General features: G+C 39.1%; 1 protein-coding gene and 1 pseudogene across 1 annotated transcript; both read left to right on the forward strand.

Moving 5' to 3' along the window:
• The first annotated feature begins 5,335 nt into the window (after positions 1-5,335).
• LOC127087827 (ribonuclease II, chloroplastic/mitochondrial) lies at positions 5,336-6,776 on the forward strand. The gene has a single exon (XM_051028745.1). The coding sequence runs from the start codon at positions 5,642-5,644 to the stop codon at positions 6,647-6,649; it is 1,008 nt and encodes a 335-aa protein (XP_050884702.1). The 5' UTR covers positions 5,336-5,641; the 3' UTR covers positions 6,650-6,776.
• Positions 6,777-18,471: 11,695 nt separating this feature from the next.
• Positions 18,472-20,056, forward strand: LOC127078930 (ribonuclease II, chloroplastic/mitochondrial-like; annotated as a pseudogene).
• Positions 20,057-20,529: the final 473 nt, after the last annotated feature.

The raw sequence follows: 20,529 nt of genomic DNA on the forward strand, positions 1-20,529 counted from the left end.
TGCTTTGGAATAAAACTTGTTCAGATGTTCTTTAGTGTTTAAAATAAAGCAAGAACATCCAAATGGATGAAAATATGAAATGTTTGGTTTCCTTCCTTTACACAGTTCATAGGGAGTCTTTTCCAGAATAGGTCTTATGGAGATTCTATTCTGAATGTAACACGCTGTATTTACAGCTTCGGCCCAAAAGTGCTTAGCCATATTAGTTTCGTTGATCATAGTTCTGGCCATCTCTTGGAGTGTCCTATTCTTCCTCTCTACAACTCCATTTTGTTGTGGAGTTCTAGGGCAGGATAAATCATGGGATATTCCATTAGAGTCAAATAATTCCTCAAAGGATTTATTTTCGAATTCCCCACCATGATCACTTCTGACTCTGACAATTTTAGAGTCAAATTCTTTTTGCACTTTGGAGCAGAAACTAGTGAATACAGAGTGAGACTCACTCTTGTGTTTTAGGAATTTCACCCATGTCCAGCGACTGAAATCATCAACAATGACTAGTCCGTACTTCTTTCCATTGACTGATGTTGTTTTCACAGGACCAAATAGATCAATGTGAAGAAGTTCCAGAGGCTTAGAGGTAGTAACAATAGTTTTCTTTTTGAAAGATGTTTTTGAAAATTTTCCTTTCTGACATGCTTCACATAGAGCATCTGAAGAGAACTCCAGTTTAGGTAGGCCTCTGACTAACTCGAGTTTATTTAGCTGAGATAGTTTCCTCATGCTAATGTGGCCCAAGCGTCTATGCCATACCCATTGCTCTTCGTGAACAGACATCAGACATTTCACATTTTGTTCTTTTAAATCAGAAAGATTGATTTTATAAATATTATTTTTCCTCTTGCCTGTGAATAGGACATAACCATTGTTTTGATTTATGGCTTTACATGTTTTTTGATTAAAGATAACATCATAACCGTTATCACTTAATTGACTTATGGATAACAAATTATGCATTAATCCTTCTACGTAAAGGACATCAGATATAGAGGGAAGAGTACCATTACCAATAGTTCTGGAGCCTCTGATCCTTCCTTTTTGATCTCCTCCGAAGCCTACGAATCCAGCGTCTTTAAGTTCTAGGCTTTGGAACATAGACTTTCTTCCCGTCATGTGTCGCGAGCATCCAGAGTCCAGGTACCATGACTGGTGTTTGAACTTTTCTGCATAGGATATCTGCAACATAAACAATCTTATCTTTTGGTACCCAGAGTCTCTTGGGTCCTTTCTGATTAGTTTTCCCAGAGTTTCTTACCACTTTGGGTTTTCTAGCATTTTCAAATTTTTACTCTTGTGTGTGTGTATAGTGATATGAAAATGGAGATTTAAGTTGGTCACTAGTAGAAGTTTTATCTTCCTTAGGATCATACCTAATTCCTTTTCTTATGTTCTGACTGACTCCATAAATCATGGATGCCATTACACTCCTTCTTATCCCATTTTTCAGAAACTTTTGAAAGGTTTTTTCGTATTTATAAATTATCGTATTTGAAGTTTGTGGCGCTTGAGATAACGCTTCTTCTAGTTTTAAACAATTTTTCTTTGCTGCATCTTTTAGTGATGTTAAAACTTTGTTTTCATCTTTGAGTTCTAGAATTGTCATCTCAAGTTTGCCACATTCTTCAAATTTTTCTTCAAGACAGTCTTTTATTGCTTTAAATTTTTTTTTTAGTTTCTGATATGAGCTGAGAGTTTCAGACAAACATGATTCTAAATCAGATCGAGAGAGTTCAGTGAATACCTCTTCTGATTCAGATTCTTCATCTGAACTGTTCCTGGATGTGGTAGCCATGAACGCCACATTGGCCTGTTCATCAGCGTCGGATTCTGATGAGTCAGATTCACTTTGATCCCAGGTAGCCATTAATCCCTTCTTGGTTCTAAGGGGATTTTTCTTGAAGCTTTCTTTTCTTGAGCTGTCTTTCTTTAGCTTGGGGCATTCATTCCTGTAGTGACCTGTTTCTTTACATTCATAACAAGTAACATGTTTGTTAGTTTTACCTTTTGAGGTTGATTCTGATCGATCCCCTCTGGATCTTGGTCTTCTGAAGTTTTTGTTCCTCTTTTTCCAGAGTTGTTTAACTCTTCTGGTCAGAAGGGACAATTCTTCTTCATCATCAGAATCTTCCTGTTCAGAGTCATCTGCATCTTCTGTTTCGGCCTGGAATGCTTTGTTTCTGTCAGATTTGCGTCTTTCAGATCTGGACTTTAATGCTACAGACTTGTTCTTCTTATGAGGCTCATCTTCCTCTAGTTCTATCTCATGGCTTCTGAGGGAACTGACAAGCTCTTCAAGACTGATGTTGTTCAGATCCTTTGACAGCTTCAGAGCAGTGACCATGGGTCTCCACTTCTTTGGCAAGCTTCTGACTATCTTTTTGACGTGGTCTGCAGTTGTGTATCCTTTGTCTAGAACTTTGAGACCTGCAATAAGAGTTTGGAATCTAGAGAACATTACCTCTATGGCTTCATCATCCTCCATTTTGAAGGCTTCATACTTTTGGATTAGAGCCAGAGCCTTTGTTTCTTTGACCTGAGAGTTTCCTTCTTGAGTCATCTTCAGAGAATCAAGTATATCTTTAGCTGTTTCCCTGTAGGTGATTTTTTCGTACTCATTATAGGATATGGCGTTGAGAAGTATCGTTCTGGCTTTGTGATGATTCTTGAATACGCGCTTCTGATCATCTGACATCTTACTTCTGGGAACTTCAACTCTAGCATTTGTTACAGGAGGTGTGTATCCATCTGTGACAATGTCCCAGAGATCAGCGTCATAGCCTAGAAAGAAACTTTCAATTCTATCTTTCCAGTAATCGAATTTCTCTCCATCAAAAACAGGAGGCTTAGCATTGTAACTGTCTCTTTCGTTTGTCTGGGCCATAGTTTTCCTCGTTCTGGATCTCTCTACACGGTTAAGTGTTTGATTGGAAAATCAACAACAGAGCCGAAGCTCCGATACCAATTGAAGGTGAGAAAAACAAGAAAGGGGGTTTGAATTGTTTTGGAAAATAAGCGTTTTTGCAAAATAAAAACACACAGGATTTTATACTGGTTTGCTTATAACACAAAGCTACTCCAGTCCACCCGGCCAAGGTGATTTCGCCTTCAACAAGGACTTAATCCACTAATCTTGAAAGATTATTACAACCAACGTCTAAGAGAAAGATCTCTTAGTCCTCTCAAGTATACACACTGCGCAGAGTCACTTGAGGAATTAAAATAATTTAGGTAAAAACAGAGTTTTGTAATCTAGAGTGCTTCTAGGATAAAGCAAGTATTACAACAATTAGAGCAGATAAGAAGTTTCACATTATGAGCAAAAGCTCGTGAAAGATTAGAGAGAGAGTAGAGTAATTTTGTGCGTTCAGGTGTGTCTCTCAAAGAGGTTTGTCGTTCTTTATATAGAGGTGAAAAACGACCGTTTGTAGTGATGGCAGATATTTAGTCTTGATGAGAGTTTAATGCCATTACTTCGTTGTTTCTTGCCAAAACAAGTTTGTCTCCCTGAATAACTTCTTTCCAAATATAGTTCTTTCCATTTAAAGTTGAAATTGCCGTTACTCTTTCTGGATAAGGAAATCCAGTATCAGAGTCTGCATTACTCCGTTAATCTGAGATGTGGCTTCAGAGCTTCTGATAGTTCTGATCTTTTGGTATTCTGATGTTATCTTCAGATGATGTTGAGAGCTTCTGGAATTCTGATATACCGTTTCTCAGAGTCAGAACTTCTAGAGTGCGCTTCTTCTTCAGATGCTTCTGATATTCTGATCTGCTGTTTTGCTCAGAATCAGAACTTCTAGAGCGCGTTTCTACTTCATATGCTTCTGATCTTCTGGTAATTTGTATCTGATTTGATTCTATATCTGATGACGTGATCAGATTCCTTTCTTCTTGTTTAGAATCCTGCACACTTAGAACTTTTCGTTAGAGTGCCACTTTTGGTTTCATCCTTTGTTATCATCAAAATCTTGGAATTTGTTGTAGAACTATTTTTGTTCTTACACCGTGTACCATCAATTTGTATAATTGGTTTACAGAAAGAAAAACCTATGTGTCATACCCCGATTTTGGCCCTGAAAATTTTCCCCCATCAATCACTTGTCTGCATTCTTTCTTCATTCACCTTCATATCCTTCATTCATGTTCATGTTTACTATTTCAATTTTTTTACGTTTTTCACATTCCAAATTTACATTCATATTTTCTTCATTCACATTGAAAAAAATTCCATTCATATTCAAGAATTTCCACATACTCATTCATAGTTCGATTACTTCGTTCATTCATTCAATCATAATCATCCATGTACATGGCATATGAATAACTTATATTAAAAAAATCCCATCACATGAATACATGAAGTTTCTAAGATGCAAAAAGGACTCTCTTGAATGACATGCATATTCTGGACTTGGAAACTATGATTTGGGACGAAATTGATGCCGTTGGAGTGCCTCCTTCCCCAAGGTCTGATCATGCTGCTGCTGTACATGTGGAGTGATACTTGCTCATCTTCGGAGGGGGTTCACATGAATTGCTTACAACTTTTCACAAAGGAGATTGAAGCTTCGCCCGGAGAATCTGCTGCATTATCATTATTTTCACGCCATCAGAGCAATCAAGGCTCTCCTTCAATTTCCAATGAAACCCAGTTTCTTTATACCGTGAGGAAGCTTTGCACATGGAGAGATTTGATGGCACGTATTCATGAGGAAAGCATAAAATATGTACTATCAGACCAGGAAATTATGGCTTTGGCAAGTCAGCTTCCAGCAAGTAACTCTGAAATATACAACACCATAGTTCAGACTGATGTCAATGTAGAAACAAGTCTGAGCTCTTGCATCCCTTCCCCATCTCCTGTTGTTTGCAGCCACCTGAGTGATATCTCTCGTCTGCTTGCAAATGAGTTGGTTAACCATGGTGATATTTATTCTGTGATTCTTCAGAAGTGTCTAGGTCAAAATGGAAGTTGTAAACTTAACATATTTAATCATGCTTTGTTGGTTAATAGTAACCCGAGACCGATCTTATTATCCTATAAGCACTCAAGCCTAAATAATCCTCGACAACATTCACGGAAGGCTTCTCGAAATTCATTCGTTAAAAAATCCTCTTGCAAATCTCCTATTTATCACAATTGCGGGATATTTGCTAATGATGGGAGACGGTTTTGTTACTGCGATCGGAAGAAGCTTGAATGGTACCTTAACCGTGATCTAGCAAAGTTTGTTGAGTAGTTATCCCCCTGTTATGGCTGCCGTACTCAAAGACGCTCCATCCAAAGCCTCTTCGAAAGCGTCATGGAAGAACTCAAAGCCATACGCAAAAGCAAAAAAAATAGTATCCGTTAATGCTTCATCTTCCAAAGCAGAACTGTTGAATGAAGAGCTTATTGAAGATAGACTTGTGAACCGTTCATTGGAAAAAGGTTTGCTTTTGGAATTCAAGAAAGATTCTGATAGAATATTGTTAGCAGTTGCTTAGAGACCTGATGGCAAGAAGAACTGGATGGTTTTAGATCAGAATGGTGTCACTAGTTCCATCAAGCGGCAACAAGTGACATATATTATTCCTGGTATATCCAATTTTTGACCAAGCAGAGATCGCAGCCTTTGTTCAGAAAGCTCAGGACAACATGGACCCATCGCTACTTGAATTTGCTTGGTCTGAGCTATTGGAAAAGAATAAGTCTGTGACAGTCGAAGAGATGGCTGAGATAATTTTTGGCAGTATTGAGCCTCTTGAGAGATATTCTGCTCATCTCTTGCTATCAAAAGACGAAGTATACTTTACCGTAGTCGAGACTACAGGATTGCGTTGCGTTTATGGACCTCGACCAAATGAGCAGGTTGAGGAGCGTATTCCTAGGAAGGTTGCAAAGGAGGCTGCTGAGAAAGAATTTCAAGAGTTTATTAAACTGTTGGGCTCTGCAAAATCAATGCCTTTGCAAAATAAACCTTCCAAATCTTCTTGGAAGGATGATGAGATAATTTGGAGCGCAATTAAGTCACTCGAAGCATATGCTATTGATGCTTGTAAAAGTGATGAACAAATAAAAACAGCTGGGATGACACTAAGGAAAATGGGTCTGGCAAAAACAACATCTTCAGCTGTAAATCTCTTGATAAATATTGGGTATTTTCCTGTACATGTCAATCTTGATTTGTTGAAGTTGAGTATTCCCACTGATCACTTGGAAAAGATCACATCAGCTGCTCAAAGTCTGCTATCAGACTCATCTGATCCAGACGAGATTAACAGGAAGAACCTTACTAACCTGAAGGTTTATGCCATTGATGTTGATGAAGCTGATGAGCTTGATGATGCTCTGAGTGCAACAAAGTTACAAGATGGTCGAATTAAAATTTGGATACATGTTGCAGACGCAACGAGATATGTTCGACCTGGAAGTATCGTGGATAGGGAGGCTATGAGAAGAGGAACTTCTGTTTTTTTGCCCACCGCTACATATTCTATGTTTCCAGAAAATCTTGCCATGGGAGGTATGAGTTTGAGACAAGGGGAGCTTTGTAATGCTGTTACTGTATCAGTTGTGCTACATGACGATGGCAGCATTGCAGAATGTTCAGTGTTCAATTCCGTGATTAAACCAACATACATGCTAACATATGAGAGTGCATAAGAGTTACTCCATTTGAACCTTGAAGAGGAGGTTGAACTTAGAATTTTGTCCGAGGCTGCAAACCTTCGGTTAAAATGGCGTCGCCAGCAGGGCGCAGTTGAGACAACAACAATAGAAACTCGCATCAAGGTGTCTAAGCTCTCACAAAGAGTTGCAATTATGGACTCATATGTGTTGGTTTGCTCTCTCTAATTTGATGGCACAACGACCAATAGCACGAACAACCTTTCTAACAAAATCTACGTCAACTTCAGTAGCATATTCCTTAAATTCCAATAAAACCTGGTCTATATTTCGGTCTGAAGCAAGTTTTATCATAATTTCTAATTTCTCCATTTTCACATGGCTATGCTCATTGCACTTGCAAAAATAGGCATCCAAGGTGTCGTAACTGTCCCGAATGAAGAAATCTTGGCAATTGGTCAATCGAATGCTTCGGTTGCCAATTGAGTTTCTTGTGATGTGGCTAGCAACATTAGATCCCTCTGTTGCCTCAAGGAACCATGTCTCTTCCAGTTTCATCAAACATGGTTTTGAAAAGGCCTGATGTGAAAAGGTCTCCTGCTAGCAATTCTGGAACACAAAAAGACCCAACTGAAATTTTTCATGAGATATCAGCTCGAGAGAGAATACTAAATGACCAGCCTGAGCTACTTCAGCAATTTGAGATGAATCTCCTCCCAGTTTTGAGGAAGATGTATGGCTCCAGCGTCAACGGTCCTGTTCGCAACAAATGTATCTCTGTCATTGTAAAATTAATGTATTTCAGCACAGCTGAAACGATCCAGTCTTTGTTAAGGGTGGCAAATATATCAAGTTTCTTAGCTGGTGTTCTAGCATGGAAAGATCCACATATTTTGGTTCATGCCTTGCAAATTGCAGAAACCATGTTGCGTTTCCTGCAGGATGCAAACACGGTTATGTTGCTTTCAAGTTCAAAGCTTTCTGCATTAAAAGAATTGATAGCTGTGTTGGTTGTCTATCATGATGATTCAAAAGGGAAGGCTACTACCGGGGAGAAAATTCAAATGAATTCATATTCACCTGTATAGATAATATATGCCAAATCATCCCCATGACCAAACCGTGCTTGTCTATGATTGTTTGCTCCAGCTCATATTTTCACGTCGGCTTCTCACATAAAGCAGACGAAGTAAGATTGAATGTTGCAATAACCTTGGAGATATTGGTACAAGCAAAGCTTATCATTTGTATTCCTTGGGATTCCTAGACCAGATTGAAATCAAATATCAAAACAAAGCCAATGCCGTAACATTTTGCCCCCCGAACGAATCGCACCAATGTCATGTGAAAGACATGCCAAGACCAAAATCGCGTCAAGCTGTCACAATAACACCACATGAAATCAGTTCAATTCAAAAAAAAAGTGAAAGCACATATTTCATTCAAATGAGTCTACAGTGGTGAAACCTTTCTTACCAACAGTAAAGTTTTCAAAATGAAGAGAATTGGGAGAGGGACCACCAAGCTGGAGTGAGGACAAAAAAAAACCTCTCCACTACACAGCATCCTCCGTACCTCCACTACATAGCAGGAAACAGAGCAGAGGAGATGGGAGATATATAAGAGAGGCCACTGTTCATAAGAAAGTAGCTGAAAAACCCTAATTCCTTAGAGTAGCCGCCACTGATCACTAACAAGGGAGAGAGAATTCTGCAAAAACACAAGGAGCCGACTGTTTACACAAAAATAAAATCCTACCGTTGAACCACCCACTCCAAATCTCATTTTTCCCAGCAACCATCGCATCTTCCACTTTGGCTCTCATTACGACCTCTTCGATGACATGGATCTGCTAGTCTGTTGTTAGGTAACAGTAATACAAAATCTGGAGTTGCCATTCATCTCACTCGGTGAAGACTTTGGTGCTCGAAAAGATAACAAGCTGAAACAATAGGGACGTCACTATAACCGCCACCACGGTATAACCATTCTCGATGTGGTCCAAGAATCTAGCATCCAAATCACATAACATCGTCACTCGACATCAGGTGCGTTCATAGCTGACTTGCTTAGGAAAGAAATATATCGAAAATGAAAAGAGTTTGAGTTCCGGAAACTTTTTTTGTTGATTGTTGTTGTTTGGATTGCATGAGAGATGATGTACGGTTCACGGTCCATAGAAGGAACATTTTTTTCATTGCAGTATTTGTTTCTTGTAGCAGGTGCGCATTAAAATGAATCTGTTCAAAAGGACCTGCTATTGTTTTAACATTGTGTTTTATATAAAAGGCTTGGTCCGTTTTTTTTTTTTATGTATTAGCGCTTGAGATTATATGACAAGGATGCTTGTCTGGTGGAGTTGGTAAAGGGATGCTCTGGCAAGCCCTTGGTCTTGGGTTCAATTCCCACATTGTGTGCCATATTTGATTTTTGCAAAACGTTAATTTCTATTTCACATTTTTGTTTTAATCCCCTCCTAATGTTTACCCTTTAATTTTATTTTAATTGTTTAATATCGATTTTAATGTATTTTGATTATTTTAATCCAATATTCAAAATCTTTTCTAAAACGTGAAGAAAAAGATTACCTGGATGGAATGTCCAGTCGTAATCCCGAATATTAGGCTCAAGCTGTAAGAGCTTGCAAGCCGTTAATATTTGTCTTCTCTTTAAACACTCAAATATTCAAATCATTTTCCAAATAAAACGTGAAGAAAAAGATTATCCTGGAGGGAATATCCAGTCATAATCCCGAATATTAGGCTCAAGCTGTAAGAGCTTGTCAGCCATAAATATTCGTCTTCTCTTTCACACTCCAAGATTCAAAACCTCTTCTTAATAAAGTTGGAAGAAAAAGATTACCTGGAGGGAATATCCAGTCGTAATCCCGAATATTAGGCTCAAGCTGTAAGAGCTTGCAAGCCATAAATATTCGTCTTCCCTCCAAAACATTCGTAAATATTCGAATCATTTTCTTAGCAATATTGGAAAGAAACAGACTGCCTGGGTGGAATGTCCAGACGTAGTCCCGAGCATTAGACCCAAGCTGTAAGAGCTTGTAGGTCATAAGTACTCGTCTTTCAAACTTCAAAATACCTAATTCCTAACTTAATACTTTTTCAATAAAGATGGAAATGGAACATGGCGTATGCCGTGCATTCCTGAGACTAGGATTCGAGATGTATATCTCGCTCATCCAAGTTCTCGCCATCACTCAAAATACACCCAACCGATTAAACTCTTTTCTCGCCGCCGTGCGATTAATCAAAAAAACCTTTTTTCATAAATGGAAGATATATTGTCTTAAGTGATACAAAACAATGTTTCGGCCACGATTGTTGAGTAGAGATAAATGACGCTTTTCCGAATGTAGATTTATAAATCCGTTCGATGTGTGGTATGCGTCCACTCCTCATCTGTTTTGGGTAAAACGATGTTTTCGTCGATTAATACAATATAGCTTTCGCTAAAATCGACCAACAAACAAACATTTTTTCTACCCAGAACTACGTAAGCCTTGATTTCTCTTTTGAGATACGTAGGAGCAGGATTTGTAAATCTTGTCAGGCCCACTAATAAAAAACTTAGGTTTAGTCCTTCGTTAAAAAAATCCAAAAACATTTCTTCTCTCTTATATTCTTTCTTTTCCCACCTAATAAACTGAAAAGCCTAACATTTCAAACTAACACTAACGCATACAACTGACCTAATGGTTCCCGTTGAGTACAACGGACGTGAGGGGTGCTAATACCTTCCCCTTGCGTAATCGACTCCCGAACCCGGATATTGGTTGCGATGACCATATCTTATCCTTTCTTTTGTCTTGGGTTTTATCGATATTTCCCCTTTCCTTTTTAGGAATAAATAAAGTTCGGTGGCGACTCTGTTCAGTCTATCATTGCGAGCGTGCGATCGCGCTTCGCTTTGAAGTCGTATCCCCATTTTTTCGAGGTGCGACAGATGGCGACTTTGCTGGGGACCACTCAAATCCCTAAGTGAGTCAAGCCTAGTTAGGTCGTTTGTGTGCCTTTGTTTGTTTACCTATGTGGATTTTCTTTATTGTTTTTACTATCTCTATTGTCATATTGATATGAATCTGTTGTATTGGTTCGATTATGGTTTGGTACTTGAATACTCTGATTGCAAACCTTGTGGGAAAGACTTTTTACCCGAGTCTCGAGTAAAAACATAAGATAGGACGAGGTTGAGTAGTGCGGGTCCGCGAGATGTATTTCTCGTTGGGTCGGTACGAGAACCTTACTTAGAGTAGATTCTTGAGAGGATGTTGTCGCTCGGCAAGTAAGTTGCCGTAAGCTTCAATATTTTCTTTAGGATCCATGACTCTGAGAACCATTTGTAGAACCTTAGTTCTTTGCCCAACTAGGAAAGATGGTTGCGTAGTGTGGGTCTGCGAGATGTATTTCTCGTTGGATCGATGCGAGAACCTCACTTAGAGTAGATTCTTTAGATGGAGTTGATGCCCGGCAAGTAAGTTGCCGCAGGTAGCAAACAGTCTAATGGATCCATGACTCTAGGAACTTTTAAAACCTTAGATCTTACCCGGTGAGAACCTATTCTTGGAAAACAATCAGAGTCATCAGTACCTCAGACTTTTGAACCCGTGTATGAAAAAAACAAATGTGCATGGCTTGCATTGCATTCATTCGCATTCCATTGCATTTGCATCGCATCATAATGCATGTCATTTTCCAGACAAAATACCAAAAAAAAACTCATCCATCTTTTGTCCGTGAAGCAAAGTGATTCTCAACACGCGTTTAGAACAAAGAACCATGTCTCAGGAGATGATGGACGAGCTAAGAAATAGCCAAGAAGCACTGAAGGAGGAACTTAACCTTTTGAAGAGCCAAATGAGATGGGTCTTGGAAACCCTGCAAGTCTTGTTGGGAAAAGAGGGTCACCCAATATACGCTGCTGCAACAAAGAGAGCTACTACGCCACATCCATCTGGTGTTACCCCAAGTCAAGGGAAATTCTATGTGGAAACTCCTCATTTACCAGTATATGGACCTCCCTCAAGACGTCATCATCAACATCCTCTGGCTATTGCTCCTCAAAGTCACCAAAGCCAGGTTCAGAACAAAAATCAGAATCAGAACAAGAGGAACAAGGATCACAATGACTCGATTCCGGTGCCATATAGCAAGCTCTATCCGTAACTGATCCAAAATGCTTTGGTGACCCCTCGAGCTCTCACACCTGTGTCACCATACCTGTCATGGTACAATCCAAATGCAACATGTGAATTCCATAAAGGAGCATTGGGACATGACCTGGATTCTTGCTTAGCGTTAAAAGCCTTGGTGCGAGGGTTGATTAACAAAAAGAGCTTAATCTTTGAAGAAGATCATCCGAAGGTCAAGTGTGAATACCATACTGGGACAATGGGGCACTCCATCGAGGAATGCAAGAGTTTTAAGCTCAAGCTGCAAGGATTGATTGACATAAGGTCACCAACACTCAAGGAGGAAGGCTTAGGTACATATACCTTGATTTTTGGGCCAGGTAATGAGAAAGGGAAAGGACCCTTGAGACCCCTCAAGGTTTTGTACCACAAGGAAGATGTCAGGGATGTGGCTAATGAACTATCATTATTTCCTGGTAAGAGCATTGAGATATCGCCTTGGATTTCCAACGTCACTGCCCATACCAATGAAAGAAAAGAGGAAGTGAGTAGTGGATCCAAGAGGGTTGCGTTCAACGATGAGATTGAAGGAAAAGAATTTGAAGATCATCCTGCCAATGTCAAAAAACTTGTTGATCCCAACCTTCAAGTGGCTGAAAATGAGCAGTTAGCAATGCCTAAAGTGTTGTACCAGCAACCACCACCTTCTGGTCTTCATTGCCAACAATCCTGGTTTGCTCCTCATCCAAATCAACAAGCCCAAGGCCCGAGATATCAAAAGCAACATAGGCTTCAAAATAACTTGGAAAGAAGAAATGATCCTCGACATCCAGTCTTCATGACATATAGCCAACTCCTACAACCTCTGATTCAAAACTCGTTGGTGGTTCCCAAGTCTCTTAAGCCGGTTCCACAACCTTACCCACCCGGGTATAACCCAAATGAGAAATGTGGATATCATGCCGGATCAGAAGGGCACTCAACTGAAGACTGTGACGCTTTCAAAGCCAAAGTACAGCAGCTGATTGACAACAGGTACATAGACTTTCAAGAAGGAAGCTTGGTGGTAAATGTTAACCCATCGACCGGATAAGTGCAAAGATCTCAAGGGGTGTCCCCCTAAGTTAATGGATCAAGATTGAAGAAGTCATTCCCTAAAGCTGGCAATCATTTGGCTGTTTCAGCATTTCTTTTGTAGTTTCCTTGCATGTTGATTGTTGATTGCTTTTAAGCATTATTGTTTTCTTTGAATTGGTAGGATTAATGAAATGTTTATGCATCTTTTGAATTAATCCATTCGTATTCACTCGTTTTTCATTTATGTTAAAAAACAAAAATACTCCTCTCATTCACTTTTGCTTATCAGACTGTTGTGTTAACAAAGATTGGAAGGAAGATGATGAAAACGAAACACCTGAAATTGTTATGGTATGCTTTTGAGTAAAACCCTGTCGATGACGTTAGGCATTGTTTCAAATCCCCAAACACTGGAGTGATAAGGAGTTAATCCCTAGACAACCACTTTGAGCCTAGAAGTTGGTGTTTATTTCGGATCTAAAACCCTTAATCTTAACCTGGGGCAGGGTAGTTATGTTCAGATAATTTGATCATGCAGTCGATCTTTCAAAAATCGTCCATATATACATCCTCCAATTAGGTTCAACCACATGTTATCCTTCGCACACATGTTGAGATGTCGAAGAAGCTAAGAAAAGCTAAAATTAGTGTTGGTTGATCCTTATCCACCAATAATGTGGCAGTCAATACCTTTAAAAAACAAAATAAAAAAAGCCCGCTAAGTCAAAAACCACAAAATGACTTAGGCAAAAGTTAGGGCATCCCGATGGACCGAAAGCTTCAAGAAAACGGTCCAGGCAAAATTAGGGATAAAGAAAATCAATCAGAAGAGGTCACCAAAATCCTCAACAAAAAAATAATAAGGTGACTGCCATTTCAAGAAAATTCGTCTTGAATCCTCATCACACCTTCGAACCCTCTTGGAAGTCGAATGCGTGTATTGAATTAACTGAATATAGGAACTGGAGATCATCAAGAAGAAGGGGTGGGTAAAAATAAATTTTGAGCCTTATATCCTTTTGTTTCAAAAAACCGTGAACCATACCACGTTACAACCCTTAAAAGACCTAATTGAGGCAGGGTTTATTTTGAAAGCATACTATAACAAGGTTGTGTTAACTTGACTCCAAACGATTTTTGTTAATCATTTGATTGAACCAACTTGCGTACTGTGAATGACTTGATCACCATTGTGTTCTTATCAACGACTCGTTCACTGTATTTCACCCGTTCATATCAATAAACTTTGATTTCAAATTTTTGCATAAACACTGCATTAAAATTACCATTTTTGAATGAGCAATCTTATTTGCGAGTCAACACTTAGCATCAAATAAGTCCCCAACAAAATACAGTTGAGGAACTTGATAAAGTGAAAGAAGTCTAGTCAGGGGCAAATCACTTTGAGCATCAGTTAATTCGAGCTAATCACCCTAAGGGTCATCTCGCCAAGAGTAATTTGTTTCAAGACTCAGACCGGGGCAAGCCACCTCAAAGCTCAATGAGTCCAACTATCCAAAGGACAGTCAATCAAGAGTCTATCATTCCAACATTTGGTTAGTCAAGTTCAAACCATTGCAAGTTTCAAACACTTGGGGCAAGCCATCTCGAGGTAGTCTCATGGAAAGTTGTTTCCAAATCCACTTTCAAGGTGAACATTTCCAAAGACCCAACAAACTGGGGCAAGATGAGCCACAGAGGGGCAAAACCTTTTTCTTCGTACTTTCAAACTGCTCAAACAAATTCTGCCATACGTCAACAACTATTGAGTTTAAGACGAGTGCCCGAAAATTATGCTAGCACGATTCATTAATCCTCCAAAAGGATCCCATTGGCAAAGTTGTGGCTATCAAACTGGGAAAAATCCTCCTTTGGCAACATCTATCATAAAATATTTGGTTGAGTTCTCGGTGGTGAGGAATCATGAGCTTCCATAAAAAGCCTTTACAAACTCCCAGTCCACTCAAGTGTCAGCATTCTCATAATCATGATCATTCATATATCATGCATAAAAGAATTCAAATCATGCATGGCCGAAATGTACCTCGTGCTCATTTTGCATTGACATAGGTCTTGTTGTTGATCCTATATCCTCTGACCTCTAATTCCAGTTTGTCTTTGGTGCCCTTAAACCATCATCCGGTTTTTGCAGTCATTTTCAAATCCAACCCAGTTGGCACCTATTAGAAATTTTTCCATTAAGGTTCATTTTTCTTTTTGGATTATCCGATGAATTTCCGGATTAATCCTTGGTTTATTGATGTATTTCCACAACTTGTCTGATGTATTTCAGAATGTTTCCCCATCTATCTGAGGTGTTCTCTGATGTGTCTGTATTCTGATGTATTTCCAGAATTTCCTTGATGTATTACCAGATGTGTCTGTATTCTGTTGTATTTCCGGAATATCACTTATAATTCTGATGCATTTCCAGAATTTGTTTCTTTTACTCTCTGATGAATTCCCAGACATGTCATTTTTGTCCTGACGAACTTCCAGAACCCCTATGCCATTCCCTGGAATTATTTCAAGACTCATTGGTGTCTCCTAAAAATCAGTTGTTACTAGGCATTATTCCAAGCTCAGTTGTTACTAGAACTCATTTCAAAGTCCAATTGTTGTTGGCAAAATCTGTTAAAAGCTGGTTGTAATCCATTGCTTACAGTCAAAGTCCAATTGTTGTTGGCACGTACAGAGAGTTTAATTACCCTGTCTTTCCTGATGGTTCCGTGAAAGTCATGTATGACTTATCATCTTGAGGAATTTCCAGAAACATGGAGGTTCTTCGTGTTAGAAAGCTCCAATGATGTCTCTTTGTATGTTTTCCAATATCAGCAGGTCATGTATGAATCTGTTGTTTAAGTTTTCTTTGGGCTTTTTCCAATATTCTCAGGTCATGTATGAACCTATTGGTAAAACTCCCTTTGATTTTTTCCCAAGTGATGTCAGGTCATGTATGAACCTATTGTTGAAACTTGCTTTGTGTGTTTTCCAATATTCTCAGGTCATGTATGAACCTATTGGTAAAACTCCCTTTGATCTTTTTTCCAAGAGATGTCAGGTCATGTATGAACCCATTAATGAAACTTGCTTTGTATGTTTTCCAATATTCTCAGGTCATGTATGAACCTTTTGGTAAAACTCCCTTTGGTTTTTCCCAAGCGATGTCAGGTCATGTATGAACCTGTTAATTGAATACTCTTTGAATAATCAAGTGTTGACTGGTCATGTATGAACCTGCTGTTGAAAATTCTTTGGATGTTCCAGCATTGTTAGGTCATGTATGAACCTGTTGCTGTTGAGCTTTTATGCCAATATTCCCAGGTCATGTCTGAACCTGTTTTTGAAGAATCTTTCCAATGGTGTCAAGTCATGTATGAACTTGTTGTGGAAATTTTCTCAAAATGTTCCAGCATTGTTAGGTCATGTATGAACCCGTTGTTGTTGAGCCTTTATTCCAGTTTTACCAGGTCATGTATGAACCTGTGGCTGAACCTTTTATTCCAGTGTCGGCAAGTCATGTATGAACTTGTTTTGGAAATTTTCTCGAAGTATTCAAGTTTGTCATCAGGTCATGTATGAACCTATTCATATACTCTTTTCGAATTTTTCTGAGTTTGTTAGGTCATGTCTGAACCTACTGTCAGAAATTCTTGATATTCTCCAGCATTGTCAGGTCATGTATGAACCCATTGTTGTTGAGCTTTCATTCCAGTATTACCAGGTCATGTATGAACCTGTTTTGAAGTATCTTTCTCTATGTTTATTTCAGTGTTGTCAGGTCATGTATGAACTTGTTGACACACTCTTTTGATTTTTCTGTTTGTTGTCAAGTCATGTTTGAACTTGCTGTCAGAACCGTTCTTGGTATTCCCCAGCATTGGCAGGTCATGTATGAACCCGTTGCTGTTGAGCTCTTATTCCAGTATTACCAGGTCATGTATGAACCTATTGTGAAGAATCCTTCTTTATGATTGTTTCAATGTTATCAGGTCATGTATGAACCTGTTGTAGAAATTTTTTCTTATTCGGGTTTAGTAAGTCATGTGTGAACTTACTGCCGAAATCTCTTGTATTCTAAGTGTCGTTCATCGAATTTCACTTTGAGTACTCTCTAGTGTGTGTCTGATTCTCCAGCAAGATTGTTTTCCCCAGCGAGTTGGTTTTTACCATTTGTCTGTCTCCCTGTGGACCATCAACATTCCCCACAGATCAGTCTGTCCAGTAGCATCTCCTGTTAAGGATTCTCCGTATCCCTAACAGATAAATTCCAAAATAAAAAGAATCATGCATCCATGCATATCATATCATAGCATTTTCATTTTCAGGTTCAAAATCTGGGTCTCCATGGTATTTAACCATCCCCCACTGCGATCTGATGAAAAGTGCCGTTTCATTTTCCTCTGGTGGAATATGTTTAAATAGGGGCAACTGTCATACCCCGATTTTGGCCCTGAAAATTTTCCCCCATCAATCACTCGTCTGCATTCTTTCTTCATTCACCTCCATATCCTTCATTCATGTTCATGTTTACTATTTCATTTTTTTTTACGTTTTTCACATTCCAAATTTACATTCATATTTTCTTCATTCACATTGAAAAAAATTCCATTCATATTCAAGAATTTCCACATACTCATTCATAGTTCGATTACTTCGTTCATTCATTCAATCATAATCATGCATGTACATGGCATATGAATAACTTATATTAAAAAAAAATCCCATCACATGAATACATGAAGTTTCTAAGATGCAAAAAGGACTCTCTTGAATGACATGCATATTCTGGACTTGGAAACTATGATTTGGGACGAAATTGATGCCGTTGGAGTGCCTCCTTCCCTAAGGTCTGATCATGCTGCTGTTGTACATGTGGAGCGATACTTGCTCATCTTCGGAGGGGGTTCACATGACTTGCTTACAACTTTTCACAAAGGAGATTGAAGCTTCGCCCGGAGAATCTGTTGCATTATCATTATTTTCACGCCATCAGAGCAATCAAGGCTCTCCTTCAATTTCCAATGAAACCCAGTTTCTTTATACCGTGAGGCAGCTTTGCACATGGAGAGATTTGATGGCACGTATTCATGAGGAAAGCATAAAATATGTACTATCAGACCAGGCAATTATGGCTTTGGCAAGTCAGCTTCCAGCAAGTAACTCTGAAATATACAACACCATAGTTCAGACTGATGTCAATGCAGAAACAAGTCTGAGCTCTTGCATCCCTTCCCCATCTCCTGTTGTTTGCAGCCACCTGAGTGATATCTCTCGTCTTCTTGCAAATGAGTTGGTTAACCATGGTGATATTTATTCTGTGATTCTTCAGAAGTGTCTAGGTCAAAATGGAAGTTGTAAACTTAACATATTTAATCATGCTTTGTTGGTTAATAGTAACCCGAGACCGATCTTATTATCCTATAAGCACTCAAGCCTAAATAATCCTCGACAACATTCACGGAAGGCTTCTCGAAATTCATTCGTTAAAAAATCCTCTTGCAAATCTCCTGTTTATCACACTTGCGGGATATTTGCTAATGATGGGGACGGTTTTGTTACTGCGATCGGAAGAAGCTTGAATGGTACCTTAACCGTGATCTAGCAAAGTTTGTTGAGTAGTTATCCCCCTGTTATGGCTGCCGTACTCAAAGACGCTCCATCCAAAGCCTCTTCGAAAGCGTCATGGAAGAACTCAAAGCCATACGCAAAAGCAAAAAAAATAGTATCCGTTAATGCTTCATCTTCCAAAGCAGAACTGTTGAATGAAGAGCTTATTGAAGATAGACTTGTGAACCGTTCATTGGAAAAAGGTTTGCTTTTGGAATTCAAGAAAGATTCTGATAGAATATTGTTAGCAGTTGCTCAGAGACCTGATGGCAAGAAGATCTGGATGGTTTTATATCAGAATGGTGTCACTAGTTCCATCAAGCGGCAACAAGTGACATATATTTTTCCTGGTATATCCAATTTTTGACAAAGCAGAGACCGCAACCTTTGTTCAGAAAGCTCAGGACAACATGGACCCATCGCTACTTGAATTTGCTTGGTCTGAGCTACTGGAAAAGAATAAGTCTGTGACAGTCGAAGAGATGGCTGAGATAATTTTTGGCAGTGTTGAGCCTCTTGAGAGATATTCTGCTCATCTCTTGCTATCAAAAGACGAAGTATACTTTACCGTAGTCGAGACTACAGGATTGCGTTGCGTTTATGGACCTCGACCAAATGAGCAGGTTGAGGAGCGTATTCGTAGGAAGGTTGCAAAGGAGGCTGCTGAGAAAGAATTTCAGGAGTTTATTAAACTGTTGGGCTCTGCAAAATCAATGCCTTTGCAAGATAAACCTTCCAAATCTTCTTGGAAGGATGATGAGATAATTTGGAGCGGAATTAAGTCACTCGAAGCATATGCTATTGATGCTTGTAAAAGTGATGAACAAATAAAAACAACTGGGATGACACTAAGGAAAATGGGTCTGGCAAAAACAACATCTTCAGCTGTAAATCTCTTGATAAATATTAGGTATTTTCCTGTACATGTCAATCTTGATTTGTTGAAGTTGAGTATTCCCACTGATCACTTGGAAAAGATCACATCAGCTGCTCAAAGTCTGATATCAGACTCATCTGATCCAGACGAGATTAACAGGAAGAACCTTACTAACCTGAAGGTTTATGCCATTGATGTTGATGAAGCTGATGAGCTTGATGATGCTCTGAGTGCAACAAAGTTACAAGATGGTCGAATTAAAATTTGGATACATGTTGCAGACGCAACGAGATATGTTCGACCTGGAAGTATCGTGGATAGGGAGGCTATGAGAAGAGGAACTTCTGTTTTTTTGCCCACCGCTACATATTCTATGTTTCCAGAAAATCTTGCCATGGGAGGTATGAGTTTGAGACAAGGGGAGCTTTGTAATGCTGTTACTGTATCAGTTGTGCTACATGACGATGGCAGCATTGCAGAATGTTCAGTGTTCAATTCCGTGATTAAACCAACATACATGCTAACATATGAGAGTGCATCAGAGTTACTCCATTTGAACCTTGAAGAGGAGGTTGAACTTAGAATTTTGTCCGAGGCTGCAAACCTTCGGTTAAAATGGCGTCGCCAGCAGGGCGCAGTTGAGACAACAACAATAGAAACTCGCATCAAGGTGTCTAAGCTCTCACAAAGAGTTGCAATTATGGACTCATATGTGTTGGTTTGCTCTCTCTAATTTGATGGCACAACGACCAATAGCACGAACAACCTTTCTAACAAAATCTACGTCAACTTCAGTAGCATATTCCTTAAATTCCAATAAAACCTGGTCTATATTTCGGTCTGAAGCAAGTTTTATCATAATTTCTAATTTCTCCATTTTCACATGGCTATGCTCATTGCACTTGCAAAAATAGGCATCCAAGGTGTCGTAACTGTCCCGAATGAAGAAATCTTGGCAATTGGTCAATCGAATGCTTCGGTTGCCAATTGAGTTTCTTGTGATGTGGCTAGCAACATTAGATCCCTCTGTTGCCTCAAGGAACCATGTCTCTTCCAGTTTCATCAAACATGGTTTTGAAAAGGCCTGATGTGAAAAGGTCTCCTGCTAGCAATTCTGGAACACAAAAAGACCCAACTGAAATTTTTCATGAGATATCAGCTCGAGAGAGAATACTAAATGACCAGCCTGAGCTACTTCAGCAATTT

Source organism: Lathyrus oleraceus, chromosome 5 (assembly GCF_024323335.1).
Source record: "Lathyrus oleraceus cultivar Zhongwan6 chromosome 5, CAAS_Psat_ZW6_1.0, whole genome shotgun sequence".
NCBI classification, from domain to species: Eukaryota; Viridiplantae; Streptophyta; class Magnoliopsida; order Fabales; family Fabaceae; genus Lathyrus; species Lathyrus oleraceus.